Source organism: Juglans microcarpa x Juglans regia, chromosome 2S (genome assembly GCF_004785595.1).
Source record: "Juglans microcarpa x Juglans regia isolate MS1-56 chromosome 2S, Jm3101_v1.0, whole genome shotgun sequence".
NCBI classification, from domain to species: Eukaryota; Viridiplantae; Streptophyta; class Magnoliopsida; order Fagales; family Juglandaceae; genus Juglans; species Juglans microcarpa x Juglans regia.
Window position 1 is genome coordinate 18503900 of NC_054597.1, and position 15917 is coordinate 18519816.

Below are 15917 nucleotides of genomic sequence, written 5' to 3' on the forward strand. Positions count from 1 at the left end.
GTACATGCAACAATGTACAAAAACAAAGCAGCGGATAATTTAAGTAAGTCAACTAAGTACCAAAATTGTTTAATACAAATTTACATAAGTAAAACGTTTAAAAAGTGTTATACAATTATCCCGAAAAATAGAATATAAAGTCCAAATACATAAAAGAGTGATCCCATATCACTCATCCGGCAGAGCCGAATCTTCAGGCTCACCCTCAACATCATCTGCAACAAAATCTGCATTACCATAAAACAGTACCGCAGGTAAGTAATAATCCAAACAACCCTTGAGAATAAAAATGCATTAATGCAACCAACAATTATGCATGCATATGATGAAACATGCATTAGACCCAAAACGTCATTTTTCCTGAAAATGAATATTTTCCAACGCACGCCAAAATCCCATTTTTTGTCCGAAATATTTTCATAAAATATTTTTCCGCCATTTTCCCAGAAAATGACCCAAAACAATAATACACTATTTTTCCAGAAAATGGTCCAATATCCATTTTAATTGTATACACCATAATCTCCTCTAGGGATCATCCGCACACCCTGGCTCCCTTCGTCACATCACGGGTAACGACCGTACGAATGACTTTGTAATGAGTGATGTCCAGTTCTGCACCTAAAGCGTTCATGGCCAAGCATCCTCTAATCCCCACCAGCAGAGGGGCCATGGAGTTGGCACAAGAACGTTACCATCCCGTTCGATCCCGTTATCGCTGGGTGATAACCTAGGGGACATCACTCAGTATATGCCACTCCCGAGTGACCAGAGGAGCTTCACTGAGATAATGCCCCAACTCGGCTTGGGGTCGTGATACACACGCACCCAAAAATCATTTCTCACATGAAAATCCGATTTTCAAATATACACATGAACATGTATGCAATTATGCGAAAACTAAGTTTGCATTTACAAACATGAACGTGCGTGCAACTTGCAATGTACTTGACACAACACAAATATCTAACAATTAGCAACTCCCAGCATGAGCCAATCACACAAACAACTCCATCCTCCAATCCAACCGACCCCCGTACTCCTCGAACTCAGTCCAACACAATCAACCAATTCACAAAAAATATGAGTTGGCGCAAAAATACATTTAAATCTCAAAAGCTCTTTGGAAATATACTTATAGTGCTATAATATAATTTTCGAAAGATCACAGAGGTACTAGAAGTGGCGACACAACAATGTAACAGTGAGAAAATGCACAAGGCCGTGGGTCTCAAAATGCTAGATTTTGAAGGAAGACAAACGAAGACTTGAGATTACAATGGAAGGGCTTAGGGATGTTGGTGAAGCTAATGGTGGTGGTGGTTGGCCGTGGGTGGTGGGGTAAAGGGCGGTTGAAGTCCAAAAAGCTCAAATCAGAAATGGAGATGGATGGACTTCACCGATGGCGGATCGGGGCTAAGGATGGGTGGGTTAGGTAGCTGGGGTATGGTGAAGAGGTGGTGGCCAATGGCGGCGTGACGACGGCGCACAAGTTCAATGGGTGTTGCGGCTTAAGCTGTGTGTGGGGGCTCACAGCGGCGCTAGAGGAGCTGGAAACTTGGGGGTGAGGTTGCCGACCGATGGGGAGACGGTTGGAAGGGGCGATGACGGAAAAGGGGTGGCGCACGATGGCGCTGTGGAGGACAACGCATGGATGGGGAAGAGAGGGAGAAGTCATGCGTGGGAAAAGAGAGAGAGAGGAGAAAATAAATGAAGAGAAAAAGAAGAAAAGAAAAAGAAGAAAAAAAAAAAAAAAAAGTGAGGGAAAGAAATGAGGTCCAGTCCTCACATCTTAGGTCACAAAAATGATCCAACGAAAAAAATTTCAAAACAGCAAGTTAAATAAAATAATCTAAACGTAGTGATTAAATGAAAATAAAATAATTAAACCCAACAATAAACTAATTTAAAATAAAGAACAATTTAAATGCATAACAATAATTAATATTAAGAAAGCATATCAAAATAATTTTTCACAAATTAAAAATCATAAAAATAAATCGACGAAAAATTTGAAAAACTTAAAACAAGAGAAACCAATATTTAAATTAATAAAGATAACCCTTCAATTAAAATACACTAAAATACGGGGTATCACAATATGCTTGTTTACAATCTCTCATTGCCTCTCATTTCTTACTGTACAATGGGAGCTAGAGATCTACTTGCTGGTGAATAGGTTCTCTCCGGAGCTCTCTGTCTAGAGTTTGAAGAAGAAGTCGAATAAACCCCTCCAAGCGTTCAAAAGAAAAGAAGTCCTTGAAACCGTAGTCATCCTGTCTCTTTTATCTGATGTTCGCATAGAAATATATATATGCAAGTGTATAGAATCGTAACAAGTAGTAAAATATTTGAAAGAAAACGGTTATCGAACCCACAGGAAATAATTATGCTATTGAGTATTGAAATTGACTAAATTAATTACTATTTGGAAAATCAAAATTTAAAGAATGGTTTATCTAAATTAAACTGAATAAAAGAACATTAAAATTAAGATTTTTAAAAATCATTAGAATGGATCTAGAGCATTTGACTTCACTTAGCAAATCCCACACAATTTATTCTTTCTTGTTATTTCTTCCCAATTATGCTAAATTGATGATGAAAATCCCTTAACTATTCAATATTTTCTCTCGAACAATACCAAAAATATCTCCAACTAATAACTCCATATCTCTATGTGAATTTAACTAATTGGAGACTCATTAAGTTCTTTCGATTTTTCTTGAAAATCATACTAGTCGCGGTAAAGTATCTCTGCTTTCGCTCAACTAATGGTGTTTAATCCTAGAGCTTTTATCACAAATCACCAATCGGTCTCATTGCAATCCAAAAGATCGAACAATAGTGTAACAACCCAATCCTATATTTTTAGGGATAAATTACAGATAAATTTTTTTTTAAGCTCAATAAATGAGTTAAAGCCCATATGAGAATTATCAGATGATTTTTTTTTAACCTAGAGTTAAGGCTCCATTATTATTATTTTATTTTTTATTTTTTTAGTTTTTATTTTATTTTATTTTTAACTCCAAGCACGTGTGTTAGAGTCCAAACACTATTACTATTCTTATTTCCTCTTCATAATAAAACTACTAGCTACCGGACTTTATTCTATAAATTTCAAACACGCACGAAATCTAATCCACTTCCATGCACGTACGTTTCTTCTCCTTCTTCACTAGGGTTTTCATTGGTCTATATATAGAGCTAGGTTCATTACGTCCAACCCGAGCCAATTTTTTCAGTGTGAACAACCACCAACCTCATCCTCAAGCCAAAACCAGCCCCTCACACCCCCAGACTATCACGTCGTTTTCCCTCCACCATGAATGCAGAAAACAACTGTGTTTCCTAACTCAGCCCTCCACCGTGAGCCTCTTCTGCCAAGCCGCTCCTCCCTCTGCCGTGAATTACCATGGGAAACCAAACCCACACTCAGCCCCTTTAACATAGCAAAAGGACCCCGAGCGGAAGCCACCTAACGTGCCGACACCCTCCATAATGCTGCCCTCCACCACTGTTGCTCAACCAAGCCAACCACGTCCGGCGATATCCGCCAGCCCACCGCCCAACCAACACACGGACAATATTCTGTTTTACTGCACTGAAACAGAAGAAATATCCTCGCCCAAACCGAGAGCAACGTTTTGCCACTGTTGGGCCGCGACACCACTGTCAGCAGCAACAGATGACGCCGGAGATCTAGCCTCCACCGCCCAGTGACGCCCATCGCCACCGCCCGAAGCTCCCATGCATGTTGCGTGGTCCGTAAACCTTCTCCCTATAATCTCTCTAAGATTCAGTTTCTCTCTCTCTCTCTCTCATAACTCTCTCTCACTCTCAGTTGCGTAGCCGCCACTCGTCGGAGTTGACGCCGTGCCCAGCCACCAGACCCACCGTCGCGACTGCTTTCTTCCTCTCTCGGTGAGCATCGCACCACCCTCCACTCCCGTAAACCATTTTCTTTTCTTCTGTTTCCGTAAGATGCCTTCCCATTTTATGTGTTTAATTTTCAGACTTTCCCAAAATGCCCATGCCCATTATGTTGTTTTTCAAAAATACCCATGTCTATTTAGGATTAAAAGATAAGATTATTTTAGTGTTAGGAAGAATCTAGGTTTAGGAAATATAGACTATTATAGTAGTTTAGGTTTCAAATAAAGTCACGGGTTTAATTAGAAATTTATGAAAATTGCGTGTTTATTTTTATAGGCAACCGATTATGCGCTGAAAATAGTGGATTAGCGCTGCAAGGTAAGTAGCATGATCATACCCACGTATATACGGTAAACGGCATGTCTTTTATAAAAAGATTTTGCATGTATGCCCTTCTTTGGAAGCTCCTCTTTACGTACCCAATCATGATATATTTATGAAAATCTATGATTTTATATGAAGATTTATGCATTAAATTATTTATGAAAATCCATGATTTTATGTGAAAGTTTATGAATATTGATGATCTTATGTGATAATTTATGCATTAAAATAATTATGGGAAGTCATAGATGATTTTATGTGAAATTATTCATAAAATTATTTATGAGATGCATGATTTTACGTAAGAGTTATTTCATAAAATTATTTATATTTATGAAAGAATGTGATTTTATTTGAAATCTATGATACGATATGACAAGTATGTATGTGATTTCTTTTGAAATCTATGAAATGACATGCAGGTATGATTTTGATGAAATATGTAACGGCCTATGTTATGATATGAAGACGGTACCTTTGTTATGGGTATATTGCATTGCCAGGTCGTGCATGCTGTTAGTGCACCCAGTATGTCTTCCTTATGTATGGATTCCATAACCCGCAACCACGGGTGGAATCGGAATCTACTTAGATTCGCTAACCCGAACTCACGGGGGTCAACAGTGGGTAACGACCTAAGATAAGTGAAAGATAAGTCCATGTTCATGTAAATTACATATGTATTTGTGAGTATGCACGTTTTTCAAGAAACCTTATGTTTATTATGTTTACTGTATGATGTGTTGCTTATTGAGTATTCGACTCATTTTAGCTTTTTTATATTTTTAAACTATCCCAAATGATGACATTTATGAGGATGAGACTACAGGACAGGACTTGATCCCGGGAGGCGAGGTCTAGATAGATTATGCTATGATTATTTCTATGGTTTATAGTTTAAATAAATTATTTTGATAAGCACATGAGACTTCCGTATTTTTTTAAATAAGTGCTTCCGCAGACTTTATTTTGGATTTTCAGTATTTATTAAAGGTTGTTATTTATGGAAATCTTTCGCATCTGGTGCTTTGTTAAAAAGAAAAACTTTTAAGTTTAAGTTTAGTAGTAGCACACTGGCTTCCCGAAAGTTCTAAAATGTCTTTTTGGAAAGCGAGGTATTACAAATAGTTAGCTAGAAAATTGTAAGTATTAAGAATAATGAATAAACACTTAATCATGAAAATATTGAAAATAAAATAACTTGAAATATAAACTGTGTATTTAATGCTAGAAAATAAAATTAGTTCATAATTAGTTCATAATTAGTTCTAGAAAATAAAATTAGTTCATAATGAAATTAAAAATAAAAAGAATAAAACTAGTGTTTTTCGTTAGAGTCAGTTGATAAAGCATGCGGCTCTTGCCTTTGCTCCCCCAGATCTGTCTCCTTGAAAGAAACTCAAATAATAAACTCCGAACTATCGAAACCTAAACTTAGACTCTCTAAAACACAAAAACCAAAAGACCGCCTATTCATCCCACAAAACGGGATTAATTAGATGTCAAGATTCAAATCCGGAAACAAAATAAATGCGGCTACAATCTAGCTTAAGAATTTGGAAAATAGTTTCTAAAGATAAATATTAATATAAAAGGAAATTATCTCAAGAATATCGGAATTATCCCATGCATGTGGCCATGTGACGAGGTCCCTGTCGTGGGCAAGTGGTCAGGGACCATCTTTGAGGAGACAGATAGCTCCGGCGGTTGCCAGCCGACGGTTCATTTGGCAACCGTCAGCGCAACCCCCTAGACAAACCAAGGCCCAAATGCCGAGTGCAACCCTACAGGTGGGGGCCATCATGCATCAGACAAAAACCATCGGCGATCCTTGTGGTCATCGTCGGTTGGTTAACGAGCCTAGCGGTGGGCTACCACGAGGCTCCCGAGTGCACGTTGTCGTGCACCCGTTGTGCACTGTGCATGCCATGCACAATCGGGACGTGATGCCCATGCAGGCACTGTCCACAGTGTTTGTCCGCTGTGCACTTCTATGCGCCCAGTGTATATTCGTGAACAACATTTATACTACTCATTTAAATATACTATGTACTTAAAAGCACAAGAAGTTGCGGGCGCTATTTAAGCTCAAGTGGTCGGGGAGTCTAGGACCTCGGCCCTACATGCTGGATGTATAAAAAGTACAGTGCACTTTTAATCGCCTGGGTGAGGAAAGGTTCACTTGCCCCTTTTCTACAGTAGTGCTTTGCATAAAAATAAAAGTGGAATGACTGAAAATACTTATGTGGAAAACTTTCATCTGCTCATTCGTAGATTATTTAGCGCGTTGAGAAATTGTCCTTCCACTTCTGATGCAAAAACAATCTTGATACCAGAGACGGCGCCATTATTAATGCCAAAAAACGGCGCAACCCAGAAGGGAAGAAAGATTCATTCTCGGATGCTCTGAGGTGGGCTGGGCTAATGAGGGATGGACACAAATTTACGTGGTTCGACACTAGGCCTACGTCCACAGGGATTTGAGGAGGGGAGATTCTACTATAATATGTTTGCTTACAGTCTCTCATAGCCTCTCATTTCTCATTGTACAATGGGAGCTGGAGATCTATTTGCTAGAAAATAGGTTCTCTTCGGATCTCTCTGTATAGAGGTTGAAGAAGAAATCAAAAAACCCCTCCAAGCATTCAAAAGAAAAGAAGTCTTTAAAACCGTAAGCACCTTGTTCCTTTTATCTGACCTTCTTCTTGCGGGTGCCTCGGTAGTGGTGAGAGATGTTTGCTTTGTGTGTCTAACCGTCTCTCCCTTTCCTAATTTCTCCTGACACCTCCCTGTCTCCTGACACCCTCACCCCCTTGTCCATTCTTGTTCCCTTGATATTTCTTTTCCTCTGTCTTCTAGTGATAACCCTTGATGAGCTGGGGCTTGAGAACCATTTTGAACCTAGTGTATTTTACACCCTCACAAAGTGTTTGATTAATTGGGCAGGTAAATGGTTTGATCCGATATTACTAGGGCTTTTGGGTGTCATACTTTCATTGAGTTTTAACTGCTAGTGTTCTGGGACTAACATGCTGTTCTCAGCAGTACTTTTGGTGAAAGGAACTCCTCCCCATCCAAAAGAGAAAATGCAGCAGTCATAGACTACTTGTTCCTAACCAATAAATAAGTTTATTTTCTTTCTCATCAACAGCAATGATGCCAGCGGTTTATTTGTGCTTTAAAGAATGGAGACTTCTTTGTGTTTGAATTCCTCGAAAAATTAAACATGTTTCTAGCATAACATTCTGGTCCATGTTTTTGTGTAGGGAGCAATAACTATTTCCGTTAGCCTGTTTGGAAATTAAGGTTGGAACGAGAGGAAAGAACATAGAAGACGACCAGAGGCTCCAAGCAAGAGCCATCTTATATATCACCTGGAACACCAAACATTCAATGATATGAACAATAAGAAAAACTTCTAAGCATTGATACTTCCGACACAAAAAAAAAAAAAAAAAAAGTCTTTTGATTTTAAAATTTGACACTGGAATGCACATTGGAATGCTCTCAAGAAAATTACTTCTTGTGGGACAAACAATAGCTCAGTGCAATTGTTATTTACATCCAACACGATGGACAATGGAATAACCCCATCTGACACGATGGGCAATTGAAGGTGACAAACAAACATAAAACAAAACAAAATTGAAGAAAAAACATTCTATTACGATAGCTTGCTGTTGCAATCGACATGAGAAAAGCTGCAGTAGAATTAAAACTTTAACATCTAAAAGCATATTTCCATACACGGCCAAAATATTCCTATTAACTGGAAGCTTGAGGAAACTTGCCGTACCAAAAAGGCTTTTCTGCTGACTGCTAGTAAGCAATAAACGTTGAATAATTGTTTGCTTGACTACTACTAATGTAGAAGCGCTTCCCGTTTCTCCCACCAGCCAAAAGAGGAAGTATGGGCATACAAGAGGTAAGCTTGAAGAGGAGAGGAAATTCGTTAATTGCGGAAGCTGAGACTAGCCAAAGCATCTCTGATCACAAGCTTCGCCAAAAAAGAGGACTTCACTACGTATCGACTTTCCCTGAATAAATTTATCACACATTGAGATGTCTGTTTAAATCAACAAAATAGCACATCTTCTCAATATATATGCTTGCAGGTAAATTACGAAGCACAGGTAGTGGCCACACCATATGATTTTGCTTAAAATCCAAATAATATTTATTGGACACTACCGAGAATACCAATAGTTTGAAAAAGAAGTATGATTAAAGTCTATTTATCGTCCTGGTGATACATAGCAGTGAGGATCATCAGTAGGTGATGACAATGTATGTCACTCCGGTCTTGCTGTCTGACACATGTATGCCATCCAACAAGTCCTACCACCAGAACTGACTCCCCTTATACAATGCTTGATACACATTGCAGCCAAATGGCCAGTAATTTCAATCGAAGTGTTTAATGTTCGTCCCAGTTATGCCAGCTATCACAAAATTTATGTCCTTTTAACAGTTAAAATCAAAATCCAAACAAAGACCCTGATTTGGAAAGATGCCATAGGTTCATAATGTTAAGGACAAATGACAAATAAAATATATAAAAAAATACCTTAAAGGTTGCTTTATTTGTACATCTCTCCAAAGCAGGATTAGATTCCCCATAGCCAAGTCATATTCTCAGATTATGTTTGACCAAAACAATAAAAGGTAGGGACAGCTAGATGTGACATACCAGTTTTAGTTTTAGGGTTTATAAGTAAAATTTTTTTTTTCCTAGTAATCTTATATTTTTAGAATTTATATTTTTATTATGATTATAGTTTTATCAGAATTTATATGTACTTTATCTTTATATTTTCTATTATAGTTGCGATGTATGATTTGTTAGAGTTTTGTTTTAATAAGGATTTCTAAGTGTATCAGATTTTGTTACTACGGTTTTGTTTTGAAATTTAAAGTTTAAATTTTTCTTCTAGTCACCGAACCTCATCACATTGTTAACCTCTGTTTGAAAACTTCAAACCACCCAACCCGTGTGTTTCTCTCGGTGATTTTGTTTGTTTTGCTAGCGTCCTAGTGGAACACCAACTCTAGTGCCGTGTATTCCTCTACTCATGCCGTCTAGGCTCTTCTAGGGTTTCTCTAATTCTCTATCATCTACCATTATAAAGCGTGCTTACCTGTGCATGAGAGGACAAACTTGTGAGTTGCGAAAAACCCCTGTTGCCGAACCAGTGCCGTCGCCCCTTCTCCTCGGTGGCCACCTCAAGAGGCGCCGAACCTCTCCTCGACGACGCAAAAGCCGCCGACCCATAACCCCCCGTCGACCCACTCCCTTCCGGTAAGGCCTCGGCCGCCACAGCTCTCTCTCTCTCTCTCTCGAACTCTCTGTTTCTTGTGTTTAAGCAGTGGGTTTCGGGTTTTGTTGAACCCGTGGGTTCTTTTGATGGGTTTTGTGCCTTAGGCCTTGCACGAGTGTTGAGCTCATTGTTTGTTGGGCTCATGTATTATAGTTTTATTTTATGGGCCAGAGTTTTTAACCCTTTTTACAGACTATAATAATGTTTAATTGAATATGATCTTATTTTATTTCAATAATTATTTTAGTGAAATTTATTGAGTTTAATATTACTAGTTGAGTTATTAAATAAATGTAGTTAATTAAAGGTTCATTTTTATTAATAAAAATGTTTAAAGAATTAGAAATATGTTTTTAAAGAATAATGTTAAGTCTAATATTTGAATTAAATTTCCTTTGTCAATTTAGTAAAATTTTAATAAAATTTCTATGTTAAGAATTTAGTGGAATTGGTTAAGTTTCTTATAAGATTTAATAATTATGTTGAGAAATGAAACTTAGTTTAAGAATTTAAGTTTTTGTGAATTATTTTAAAATAGCTCGAGTATTTCTACTAAATTATAAATTAGTATTTTTAAGTAATATAAATACTATGAATTATTGATTTTAGTGTTAAACAAATATTGGTTTGACTATATTTTAGAATTTCGAATTTAGTTAAGTAAGATATTAGTATTTATTTATTTCCAACAATTTGGTGATAGTTATTTATTGAATATAGGTCTCAGGTTACGAAGTATTATTCAAGAAGAAACGCATCGAGGTAAGTAAATTTGATCATAAATTAGGATAATCACAGTTAGCTTATATGTATGTATTATCCAAGCCAGTTCATTGATAGCCACTATTTATGAACCGCTCATGTCATATGCAAGCATGTCATCTAGCATAGCATACGACCATGTCATTCCGCATCATGTTTTAATTCAGAATTTATGATTATGTATGTAGTATGTCATGCATCTCATGTGTATAAGACACTTAAGCCATCTTAAATTCAAGTGTAAGATAATATCAGATCAGTTAATAAGATGGCCATTCAGATGCATGGTACCAATGCAGTTCAGTTCAGGGTGGTGTGCAAGCCATGAACTCAGTCGTGGTCCACCATAGTATGCTAGAATACTATCAGCAGTTCCCCTTGCTGCAGCGGGATGTGGGGCTGGTGCACAACCTTGCACACAGGGTTAAGTGTGTTGGCCAGTCAGATAAATCAGTTAAATTAGTCCGATCAGTTAGTTAATTCAGTTAAAACAGTCATACATAGCATAAGCATCAGCATGAACAATCATGAATTTCTTTTAAGCTCAGCATGAAAGTTGTTATGAAAATCTTATGTTTATTACGTTTACGTTGTGATAGATTTCTTACTGAGTCATCGACTCATTTTAGTTTGTTTTCATGTTTTTAACCACCCAGGTGAAGATGATGATTACGAGCAGGCAGGCCAGGAGTAGAAGGAGCATTTATTTTTTTTAGTTCAGACTTTCTAAAATAAACATGGTTTTTATGACATGAATTTATTTCAGTTTATTTCATTTAATGTTTTGGAAGACAGTTTTATTACACCTTTTATTTCATAATAAATTATTTCAGTTTATTTTTTTCAATTATGAAATTAGAGAATCGCTTGCCGGGTTTATTTTTATGAAAAATACGTGGCACTCCTAGCCTACGGGAAGGGGGTGTTACAATTTGGTATCAGAGCCAGGTTGATTCTGTAGACTTTTCAAAAAAAAAAAAAAAATTGTAAATTTTTAGTTAAAGTTCCTAGGATGCTCCTAGCCTGCTCGCGAGTAATCCAGGTTTGTTACGGTTGAATACATTATAGTTTTTACTAGTTAGAACCATCAGTGTAGGATTGTTTCATTGTCATTTTTTTTTTACGTTCTTATCAAATACTAGATAATTGTTATTATGACATCTTAACGTAGATCATGGCCCCCGGCACTAGAAATCACCCAAACCGAGAGGGATCCTCTGGATCTAATCAGAATGATACTCCGGACCCTCTTGTTGCTGCTGCTACCCAATTCTTCCAGTCAATGGTTAGCGGCCAATTTATGGCGCCTAGAGCTCCACAGGCCGGTTGTACCTTGGAGCAATTTTCCCGCCAGCATCCCCCTACTTTCGATGGCAGACTGAATTCCTTGGATGCGGAAAGCTGGATTGAGCGTTTGGAGCAGATTTTTGAAGCGCTCTACTGCGCGGATGATCAGAAGGTGAAATATGCCACTTACCATTTGACTGACATGGCAAACAAGTGGTGGAAGTCGACTCGAGTTTTAGTGCAGCTGGAATTAGGGGAAGCAGTCCCCATTACTTGGGATCATTTCAAGAGGATCTTTCTAGATCACTTTTTCCCACGGACCCTTCGGGAGTCGAGAGCTCGCGAATTTATGGACCTTACTCAAGGAACGATGACGGTAGCACAGTATGCTACGAAATTCATGGAGCTTTCTCGGTTCGCCAGTTACTTAATTCCAGATGAGGAAAAGAAAGCTGAGAAATTCGAGCGCGGACTGGATCGTAGGATTCGAGAACGTGTGCGTACTCTCAGGATTCGGAGTTTCACGGAGCTAGTCACCCGAGCTACCATTGCTGAAGAAGACCTCCAAGAGAGCTTTGAGTACAACAATCAAAGGAAGCGCCAGCAACAGCAACAACTCCAGACAGTGTCGCATAAGGACAAGAGGCCTCACATCGAGAATCGTCAAAGGCCGCCACCAGCAGGGCAAACTTACCCCACGTGTGCAACATGTGGAAAGCGACATTTGGGAAAGTGCATGTATGGCCAGAATGTGTGCTTCAAGTGCGGGAAGCCAAACCATCTAGCTCGGGACTGCCCAATTAAGAAACCTGGGGAACCAGGTAGGAGTGGAGGACAGAAGATGCAAGCTACGGCAAGAGTTTATACCCTCACCCCTGTTGATGCTGAGGCATCAAATGATGTAGTCACAGGTACCTTTCGTTTTTTTTTCTAAATTTAGATATTTTTTTTTTAGAATGATGAATAAATTGCATGATCCTGATAGCTCTAAGTTGTTATGACATTCATCTAGGCACATTATCATTGTTTTCACGTCATGCCTCCATTCTTTTCGACTCTGGTGCTACTCATTCTTTCATTTCAAACCATTATGCACCTTTGACTGAGAAGATACCGGAACCACTAGAACCTAGCATGTCTGTTGCTACGCCCTCGGGAGAGTACATTATTTGTGATTCTGTACTAATTGGATGTCCGATAGAGATTCAAGGGAGAATTCTACCTGCGGACTTGATCGTATTTGATATGTCCGGATTTGACGTGATTCTGGGAATGGACTGGTTATCCCGGAACCATGCCTGTGTGGATTGCTTTAATAAGAGAGTAGTCTTTAAATCCGCAGATGGGGAGGAGTTTAGTTTTCAATCAGTGCGAGGAAGTTCCCCTCCTCATGTAATCTCAGCTTTGCAGGCCACCCGACTTTTGAGACAAGGGTGCACGGGATTTCTAGCAAGTTTGATCTTACCACCAGAAGATGGACTCAAGATTGAAGACATAAGCGTGGTTAGAGATTTTAAAGACGTATTTCCTGAAGATCTTCCAGGGTTACCACAGGATAGAGAAGTGGAGTTCGCGATTGATCTCACTCCAGGAACAGTGCCTATATCTAAAGCACCCTACCGTATGGCTCCAGTTGAGTTAAGGGAACTCAAGGATCAATTGCAAGAGTTACTAGAGAAAGGTTTCATACGCCCCAGTGTTTCTCCATGGGGTGCTCCAGTACTTTTCGTGAAGAAGAAGGATGGGTCTATGCGTTTATGTATTGACTACAGGGAGTTGAATAAAGTAACTATCAAGAACAGATACCCTCTACCCCGGATTGATGACTTATTTGATCAACTTCAGGGAGCCCAAGTCTTTTCTAAGATAGATCTGCGATCCGGTTATCACCAGTTGAAAGTTAAGGAGACAGATGTGCAGAAGACAGCCTTCCGGACACGGTATGGACACTATGAATTCCTTGTTATGCCGTTTGGTCTAACTAATGCCCCCGCAGCCTTCATGGATCTTATGAATAGGGTATTTAAGGATTATCTGGACCAGTTTGTGATAGTTTTTATCGATGATATTCTTATTTATTCTCGGAGTAGCGCTGAGCATGAGGAACATTTGAGGATTGCCCTTCAAACACTAAGAGAAAAGAAGTTGTATGCAAAATTTAAGAAATGTGAGTTTTGGTTACAAGAGATTTCCTTTTTGGGACACGTGGTATCAGCAAAAGGAATTTCTGTGGACCCAGCAAAGGTTGAGGCAGTGGTAAAGTGGGCAAAGCCTAGTAATGTCAGTGAGGTACGAAGTTTCTTAGGCCTCGCTGGTTACTATAGAAGATTTATAGAAGGCTTTTCAAGTATTGCAGCTCCGATGACAAAGTTGACAAGAAAGGATGAGAAGTTCCTATGGACAGGTGAGTGTGAGGACAGCTTCCAAGAATTGAAGAAAAGATTAGTGTCAGCACCAGTTCTTACAGTTCCTTCGGGAGATGGAGGATTTGTTATTTACAGTGATGCTTCACTAAAGGGATTAGGTTGTGTTCTAATGCAAAATGGGAAGGTTATTTCATACGCTTCCCGACAACTAAAGAGTTATGAGCAGAATTACCCAACCCATGATCTGGAACTTGCAGCAGTGGTTTTTGCCTTGAAGATATGGAGACATTATCTTTATGGTGAAAAGTGCGAGATTTATACCGATCATAAGAGTCTGAAATATTTCTTCACGCAGAAAGAATTGAATATGAGACAACGGAGGTGGTTGGAACTTCTGAAGGACTATGACTGTAATATTAACTACCATCCTGGTAAAGCAAACGTCGTAGCAGATGCACTTAGTCGGAAGTCATCCTCTGGCACCCTGGCTACGATGTTCACTCCTCAGAGGCATATTCTACTAGACATGGAGCGAGCTGGCATTGAGGTAATTCAGGATACTCAAGCTAAGATGAATAGCTTGACACTAGGTTCAACATTGATAGATCAAATTAAGGACGCCCAAGCAAGTGATACAGAATTGATGAAGATTAAAGAAGAGATAGCAGAGGGTAAGAGACCTGATTTTCTAGTGTCAGATGATGGCACTTTGAGATTTAGAGGAAGATTATGTGTACCCAAAGATAGAGTAATCAAAGATTTGATCTTGAGAGAAGCTCATCGTTCACTCTACACAGTTCATCCGGGGAGCACCAAGATGTATCGGGATCTGAAACAACACTTTTGGTGGTGTGGGATGAAGCGAGAGATAGTGGCATATGTAGCACAGTGTCTGACATGTCAACAAGTCAAGGCAGAGCATCAGAGACCCTCGGGTACACTGCAGCCACTCCCTATACCAGTGTGGACCTGGGATGAGATTGGGATGGACTTTGTTTCAGGGTTTCCAAAAGCATTAGGAGGTCAAGATGCAGCATGGGTGATTGTTGATCGACTATCAAAATCAGCCCATTTTATTCCCATTCAGATGACGTACTCTATGGATAGACTGGCAGAATTGTACGTTAGAGAGATTGTCAGATTACATGGGATTCCATCTAAGATCATCTCTGACAGAGATACCCGCTTCACTTCGGTTTTCTGGAGGAAGGTACAGAAGGAGTTGGGAACTCATTTGACCTACAGCACGGCTTTTCATCCTCAGACAGATGGTCAATCAGAGAGGACGATTCAGATCCTAGAAGACATGCTTAGAGCGTGCGTGATGGAATTTAAGGGTAGTTGGATTAAGTATCTACCCCTTATTGAGTTCGCTTATAACAACAGTTATCAGGAAAGTATTCAGGCAGCACCGTATGAAGTTCTCTATGGGCGTAAGTGTAGGTCACCACTCTACTGGGATGAAGTAGGAGAAAGGAGGATTTTGGGACGAGATTATACAAGACGTGTGAGAAAATATCAATTATCAGAAAGAAGCTCGCCATAGCACAAGAGCGACAGAAGAAATATGCCAACCAGAGACGACGAGAACTAGAGTTTGATACAGAAGATAAGGTATTCTTGAAAGTTGCACCGATGAAAGGGGTAATGCGTTTTGGTAAAAAGGGGAAGCTAAGCCCGAGGTACATAGGCCCCTTTGAGATCTTAGAAAGAATAGGTGCTGCAGCCTACAGACTGGCACTTCCACCTCACTTATCGACAGTGCATAACGTGTTTCATGTCTCTATGCTACGGAAGTATGTCCTCGATCCTGCGCATGTTTTGGAGTATGAGCCACTTCAGATTCGTGACGACCTCAGCTATGAAGAAGTTCCAGTGAGAATATTAGCACAGAAGGCCCAAGTGCTACGGCGCAGAACCA

At 39.2% G+C, this 15917-nt stretch overlaps 2 protein-coding genes and 1 long non-coding RNA gene across 5 annotated transcripts in view; 2 read left to right on the forward strand and 1 right to left on the reverse strand.

Moving 5' to 3' along the window:
- LOC121251942 lies at positions 1-8632 on the forward strand. Its single transcript, XR_005938144.1, has 3 exons — positions 1-14; positions 5245-5256; positions 8494-8632. It is a non-coding gene; the product is annotated as an uncharacterized LOC121251942 (long non-coding RNA).
- Positions 7909-15917, reverse strand: part of LOC121251940 (probable sugar phosphate/phosphate translocator At1g06470) — a 26328-nt gene continuing 18319 nt past the window's right edge. For 2 of the 3 annotated variants that reach the window (XM_041151355.1, XM_041151354.1), the window contains exon 13: positions 7909-8300. The gene's annotated coding sequence lies outside the window, so the exon portion shown is untranslated. Of the gene's footprint in view, positions 8301-8830; positions 8947-15917 lie in introns of all 3 variants that reach the window. The other variant, XR_005938143.1, reaches the window with a different exon arrangement.
- Positions 11518-12564, forward strand: LOC121253449. The gene has a single exon (XM_041153463.1). It carries the CDS (start codon positions 11518-11520, stop codon positions 12562-12564), a length of 1047 nt encoding a protein of 348 aa, XP_041009397.1.